At 36.4% G+C, this 7,100-nt stretch overlaps 2 protein-coding genes across 4 annotated transcripts in view; both read right to left on the bottom strand.

Moving 5' to 3' along the window:
- LOC112146468 (hemoglobin embryonic subunit alpha) lies at window positions 1-725 on the bottom strand. The gene is made up of 3 exons (XM_024272305.2): window positions 575-725; window positions 293-500; window positions 1-183 (listed from the first exon to the last, which is right to left on the bottom strand). Exons 1-3 carry the CDS (start codon window positions 670-672, stop codon window positions 55-57), a joined length of 435 nt encoding a protein of 144 aa, XP_024128073.1. The 5' UTR covers window positions 673-725; the 3' UTR covers window positions 1-54.
- A 3,264-nt stretch (window positions 726-3,989) lies between these two features.
- Window positions 3,990-7,100, bottom strand: part of kank2 (KN motif and ankyrin repeat domains 2) — a 15,633-nt gene continuing 12,522 nt past the window's right edge. For all 3 annotated transcript variants that reach the window (XM_024272525.2, XM_024272524.2, XM_024272526.2), the window contains exons 10-13: window positions 6,829-6,971; window positions 6,517-6,717; window positions 6,337-6,435; window positions 3,990-5,116 (exon numbers count right to left, since the gene is read on the bottom strand). In XM_024272525.2, the coding sequence (XP_024128293.1) occupies window positions 5,060-5,116; window positions 6,337-6,435; window positions 6,517-6,717; window positions 6,829-6,971 (500 nt within the window). In that variant the 3' untranslated portion in view covers window positions 3,990-5,059. The remainder of the gene's footprint in view (window positions 5,117-6,336; window positions 6,436-6,516; window positions 6,718-6,828; window positions 6,972-7,100) is intronic.

The raw sequence follows: 7,100 nt of genomic DNA on the forward strand, positions 1-7,100 counted from the left end.
ATCATTGGCAGAGAAAGAGGACTCTGTTCTTCAACATCTTGGACTTCGTGATGTTTATCTGTACTTCTCAGACAGAGCCAGAGCCAAGGCAGCCAGGAACTTGTCCATGGCCACATGCACCTCAGGGGTGAAGTCGTTGGGGAACATGGTGGCCAGCACCACCAGGATGTTGTGGGAGAGAATCTGTGGTCGGAAAAAAGGATAAATGTTTGATTCTCGCTCCTGATTTTCAACAAATAAAGAGGTCCTCCTGAGACACAGACAGAAACTACAAATAAAAGCTTTAACTCACCTTGAAGTTGGCAGGATCCACTCTCAGGGTGAAGGCGTGCAGCTCGCTGAGGTTCAGCAGACCAGCAGTCAGATTGTCGATTTTGGACACAGCATCAGCAACTCCTCCCATCACAGTCTGACCGTGCTTCTTCACCGGGGCAGAGCCGGGGCTCAGGTCCTTCCAGTGGGCGAAGTAGGTCTTGGTCTGGGGGTACACCACCAGCATCCTGAGGGGAAACATATAAAAGTTGTGAATCAAAACACAAAAATGTATTTTAAGAGAATTTTTAAAGATATTTACCTGCCAAGAGCATCTGCTCCAATATCCGTCGCCTTGGAGGAGATTTTGGCCCAGAAAGCCTTGACGGCGTCCTTGTCTTTAGCAGAGAGGCTGGTCATCTTGTCGTTGTCAGTTGGGAACTGTGATCTGCTGAGACCCTGGGGGGCTTTATGTACCACTCACAGAATAGACACACCCAAAACTAAGATAGCGAGCAGAGGCGGTCCAAGAGATGAGCCTCAATTAGAGATAAACAAAAACCCTCATCAAGAGCCTCTTCGCTTCATCTTTTTTTAATTTCATGTAGAGAAAGCTTAACATGACGTGTGTTTGAATATGTTGTTAAAAGATTAAATTAAACATCATCAGTTTTCCTTCTATACACATAAAATATCAAAACAAAATCCTTAAAAAAGTACTTTGAAAGAACCTTCTTTTCCGTAAAAAAAATGTATAGTCAAATAATCAATTAAACGCAAATATAGTCAATAAATAATCAATTATTTTTCGTGGTTCTGAAAAGGTGCAGAGGAGGCAGACCTCCTTTAAACAGCTTTCAAATCCAGACACTTCAATCAAGTGGTCCAATATTGAAAGATTTATTTGGAGAGCTTCCAAAATCATCACTAAACTAAAGTTCTGTCTTTCCTGCCAAAACTTTCATTTCAAACTCTTATCGAAGGCCGGACGCTGCAGCTGGGAGGGCGGACCCACACGTGCTGCAGAGATAAGACTTTTTCACTCCTCCAGCTGATCCTGTGATGCTGTGAAGTCGTCATGAAGCATCTTAAACTCATTTATTTTAATTTAATTACCTTTTTAATTTAATTACATTTTTATGGATGCTTCCACACTAATCTCTTCCAAAACTTTATGGGATTCTTTACAACTAAACTTTAATATTTCTAACATTTACTCAAAGAATTGTAAACAAACGGAAATCTTAAGTGATCAAAATGATTAAGCTTAAACCATGATTCTTAAAAAAATTAATCTGGTCTGGTAGTTCATTAAACATATTAGTGAAATCCTTTTGACAGCTGGAGGCTAAAAAATAAGAAATAAAACAGAGAAATTTGTGAATATGCAAATATAAAACCTTTAAAACATGGCCAAAATTATCCAAAAGTAAATCCTGAGGGGTGAGAAGACTGTATTAGTATATAAATTAGTACATTAAAGCTATAACAACTAAAAAAGAGAATTTACTTGAATTTCTACTGAACTGACACTAGAATGATTGGAGTTAAACGTTGATTATTTTGTGCTTTCTCTGGTTTTTGGTGTTTTTCTTTGATAATGTTCAGCTCTTTTAATATTTAAAGTTTATGCATATTGGATTTTACAAATATTTCATTTAGTTTCTTTATTTTCTCCCTGTCTAAAAAAAAAAAAATCAAAAATTCCAGACTCATTCCCATCAGCCTTAAACTATTTGAATAAAAAAAAACAATTTTCAGGACAAGCAATGAAATAAAGGTAATTAAAGTCTAAACTAGGATTTTGCTCAACATTAAAATTGCAATGTGTGAAAAGAATATTACCACTGTTTTCTTTTGAACTAATAAGATTTATTAAAACAGAAAAAAAAATCTTGAATCGTGTTTTTGTACAAAAATGTCATAAACGTTTCTCTACCAGGACAGTGAATTTGGTTTGACTTTAGTTTCTATGGCAGCCATCTTTGGTTTTGGCTTTAAAGCAGCTGAGGCCCAGCGGTCCAGTCGTGTTATCTGCAGCTCCTCCCAAAGACAAGCAGCTGTCTGAGGACACCAGATGCAGCTGCGACAGTGTTTTTCTCAGATTGTGAACTTACTTCATTGTTTGTAAAAAAACAGGTCAAGAAACTGTGGAGTCATTATGAGAGGAATGACTCAGACAGACTGTTTAACCTCATATTAAACGTAAAATCGTGACATATTTTCACTTTCCCTTCTTCTGCTTGACTGTTTTCTATTAGATTTGTCTGAATAAATACCGTATCTTGATAGGTGTCTAGGAATGTCTCATCTTATTTCCTTAACGGGGCATCACAGAGGACTTCAGGGTTTGATCAAAAGTTAAAAAATGTGTCTTTTTGCAAAATAAACCCAAATCATTATCCTCACCTCCCTGTGTCTTAAACTAGACAGCAGGAGTTCCTGCTAAAATGCTGTATTTAGTTTTTTCCGAACATGTTGCAGTGGATTAAGAACATTCCACTTGATTGTGTTCTCATTTATTTACAAAATATTGTTTTGTATCTTTATGGTTGTTTTTTTTACACAGAAGAGACTTGCTCCTGGCGTGTAACTGAAACAATCTTGGAACGAATCTACATCTGATTGTGCCCCCATGAACGCTATTGTTGCACATGCTCAGTGGATTCCTGGGATAGAGATGTATTTTTTGTCGGTCTGCCATGTTTCAGCACCCTATTTCTTATTGTTAATCACAAAATGTGTCCTTCTAACCATTTCTTGATTCATTGTATTCCATTAATTTTGTGGAGGTCTGAATCCAACTGAATGTTAGTTTATTCTGATCTGGTTACCAGTTTGTGACTAATAATTTTAGAAATTTGTTAAACCAATAAATTATTGTTTATTAAAACAATGTTTTTTAATTTATTTATCTTCATTATTTTTATCATTATAATGATATGTATTTATTTATACTGTGATTATTTGTATTTCATTTTTTTTTCATTTATTTACTTTTTTGCTATTAATATTATTTATTTATATTTTTATTATTTTTAGGTAATAAATATTATTTTATTTATTTTTACTAATATTAAGAGTATTGTTTTTTATTAATTTAATCATTTATCATTGGATTGTATAATTTATTATTATATTTCTCTTCATGTCTTTTTACTCCCTTCTGACTTATTTATTTTATTTAGCTGAATAAATATGCGTGGTATGTATTTAAAGTTATTATTTGTGTACAATAATACTGAAATGAGATACTTCTTTATGTATGCACTCATAAATCAAAGTACTGCTGCAAATGTTTATGTTAATCCAGAGCAAACTGTAAGGCACTCAGTCTAACCAAAGCAACATTTTAAAAATTACTTTATACTTTCTGTTTAACTAAAACCCAATCCATCGTTCTTCACACGGTTGCTGGAGCCTATCCTTGCTGATGTTGCACAAAGGCAGGGTATATGTGGACCAGTTGGAAGTATGTTGATAACATAATAAAACAAAAGTTTTTATGTCAACGGTGAAATAAAAAAAATCAAAATTATTTAATATCTGACTGTAATGACAGATTTCACCAAGTATAGTAAAGAAGGTTCAAGCTCTGTGTTAATGTTACCAGTGTCCTCATTATAATAATTCAGTTCAAAGATAGTTTCAGTGGAATGGGGAAAAGTAAAGTGTATAGATGCTCTTTATGAACAGCCACACCAGCAGGGAAAAATATACAGAATAAATGCACGACGAAAGATGTGGGTCTACATTTATTAATCGACTGCTTTCCAAAATGCACAAACCAGAAGAGACACAGTCTAGAATTTACATAATCTGTCAGAAAAACAAATCTAGAGAACTGTGTGCTTGCAGAAAGTAGGTGAGTTTAAAAAATCTAAATGTATAAAAGATAGATACTTAAATAAAAAACTTCTAGGCTTATAAAAAAAGTCATCACAAAAATTGAGTATGAAAATTGTGACAAAAAAATCTTTCAAAAGTAATAAAAATTTGACATCAATACCGTCTCCTTTTTTTGTTCCAAAAAGTTTCAATTTGGTGCAGTTTTTTTCTGACATATATTATTTTGATATTAATATATATTACATGGAACATGCTTTAAAAACCCTCTGACAAATCTCCTCCAGAATCTTTCCTGGTTTTATCCTGCTTTGAAAACCATAAAAAAACATTGTGTCTAAAAATCTAAGGAACCCTAACCTTCAGACAGTAACCGTTACCTCATTTTTCATCTCACTGATGCTGAACTGGAGTGAAAATGTGCTGTTAAAATAGGTTTTTGTTAGAAAAAAAACACTAAAAAGTTCATCCTGGAGTAAAAAATCTGCCTCTTCATGTCAAATAAAACCACAACCAGGTCAGATAACAAAACGAATATAAAAATACTCTGGTGTAAATAAATCAGGTGCATAAACATTAATATACTGTTGAGGTGGGTTATTATTTAGTAGCACCAACGAGTTGTTTGATGCAAGGACACTTTTTCTACGAGAGGGGTGGCTTTTGTTATTCCAAATAATCACACACGATGCTCCTGTCTGACAATAATAGGATGGAAACAGAGGTGTGCACTCATGAACCGCTTTGACTTCTTAATGCTACTAAAAATGATAAAACATAAAACACGTCATCCACCGAATGATCCAGTCAGCATGTAAAAACAACGATGTACACAAAACTGTGAATTATTATGGTGCAAGCTGTCAGGTCTGCATGTTGCGATGTAAATAGATATTTTAGTGTGACAAAAGGATGCAGATCGATGAGAAGCTTCTGTGCTGGGAAGCTGCAGGAGTGCAGCTCATTTTGGTTCAACGGCCGGAGGAGAGGAGCCCAGAAGAGGAGACTTGGGTGAAACCTAGGAAAAGATAAAAAAGTGTTTAAATATCAGGTTTTTGTCATATCTATTTTCAAATCCTCCTTTTGAGCAGTAGATGCTCACAAGCTACAACTCAGGGGAAATTGATGATGTAAAGCAAAACGTCACAATTAATTTGTAGATTTTTAAGTTATTCTGTCAGAGAAATGACAATCTAAGAGTTTTACTGTTTTCTACTACCACTTCCAGTAATAATATAGGGGCTAAAATGTAAAAAAATCCCTTTAATTAATGTGATCTTTTTTTATCCTTCATAACTTTTTATTAAATGTACTTATTATTTACTGATGGATATCAGTGCTGTAGAGAACACAACCTAGAATCCTAATGTGTTTTTAGGATCTCGTCATATAAAAAAAAAAAAAAATACTGAGTTTCTAGTGATTTTCTTAGCAGGCTTCTGATCCTTTGATGGCGTTATGTTAATCAGTTCCATAATTACTGTAACACTGATGACACAAGTGATTAAAACTTTTTTTAAAAGGCCTATATCAACCAAAATCCACTTTTTGAGCATTTCATCATTTATAATGTTAATTCTTCATGATGAAAAAAACCCAAAGCTGTATTTTGCTCCATTTACACAAAATAAAACATTCTCTAATCACCAGCCCCTCCACAAAAATTAGCGGATCCTCACATTGTGATGTCACAAAGTGGGGAACAGCCCCTTCCAGAAGAGTCTAAGCTGCCAGCACCACCCTCAGACTAACACACACTTTCTCAGTGGAGCTAATGGGGATCAGAATAATGCTTTGAGATTAAGTCGTCTTACTTCTAGGTAGAAAAAGAGGCAGGCAAAAATAATGTATATTTTATTAAAAAAAAATGTTCTTTAGTGTGCCAAAGGTAATATTTTATCATGTAGTTTACTCTGAAAGGCTAAAAAATTTGTATCATATAGACCCTTTAAAGATTACAGGAAGAAGTCCCTTTCAGATTTTTCGTTACTTATATGTGAGTTTTTTACATCACTATAAGCTAAATAATTGAGAAGAACTTGTGTAACACTTTAGTCTCTGTAGTGTTTTTATTTGTTAAAAAACAGTTGTTTAAAATAGTTGCCCCAAATGTTTTAAGTGAAGATAATTTATGTGTATTTAAACCCAAAAATGAAAAAAAACGACATTTCAGAGACTTATTTTTGGAGGACTTGAAGTGTTGCTGCACGCTGAGGATGTGCAAATTCCAGTACTCACAGGGGAAGGAGGCTTTGCAAAGTTGAGATGAGCGTACAAAAGCACAGCGATGTCATTCTGACTGGCCTCCAGGGCGATGGATAGAGCGGTGCTGCCGTCCTGCGTGACACAATGAGAGAGCGCATGAGATGCCGGGCTGATAGAACTTAAACTGATGACTCGTGAACCAGGATGGGCTACATTGTCAGTGAGAGTTGCATCGCAGCCCGGGACGGAGAGCAGCTGACGGACGATGTCCACGTGACCATGCTCGCAGGCGCACATGAGCGCGGTGGAGCCGTCGTCATCTCGGATGTTGACTTGAGCTCCACAGGACAGCAGCGCCCTCACCATGTCCCCTCGGCCGTGACTCACCGCCAGCATTAGTGCCGTCTGTCCAGCCTGCAAGCACACATCATATAAGAACGGTGGGGCTCCTGCAACGTCACATCAGGACGACTCCATCGAGTTTGGTTTGATGTAGTAAGACTTCAGAAACAGAAGGGGGCGCACCTGGCTGGCTTTGGCGTTGACGTCCCCAGTGCGCAGCAGCTGAAGGACAGTCTGGAGGTCGCTGTCGGAGTGGAAAGCAGCCAGAGCCGTCAGCATGATGGCCGTGTAACCCGCCTTGTTCTGCTTGTCAGCGTTACACAGACCTGCGAGATAAAAAGAGCAATCAGTGTGACAGGTGATACCGTCCCTGCAAACACAATGACATGGCATGGCATGAAGAAGACAGGCTTATTTTAGGACTGACACTCTCATCGATAAGAAAAGCAAAAAAA

The sequence above is a fragment of the Oryzias melastigma genome, linkage group LG8, assembly GCF_002922805.2.
Source record: "Oryzias melastigma strain HK-1 linkage group LG8, ASM292280v2, whole genome shotgun sequence".
Lineage (NCBI taxonomy): Eukaryota > Metazoa > Chordata > Actinopteri > Beloniformes > Adrianichthyidae > Oryzias > Oryzias melastigma.

Coding starts and splice junctions, on each gene's coding strand:
- LOC112146468 (XM_024272305.2), bottom strand. CDS start 672: ATGACCAGCCTCTCTGCTAAAGACAAGGACGCCGTCAAGGCTTTCTGG. Junction 501..574: donor GGAGCAGATGCTCTTGGCAG/GTAAATATCTTT, acceptor GTTTCCCCTCAG/GATGCTGGTGGTGTACCCCC. Junction 184..292: donor TGGATCCTGCCAACTTCAAG/GTGAGTTAAAGC, acceptor TTCCGACCACAG/ATTCTCTCCCACAACATCCT.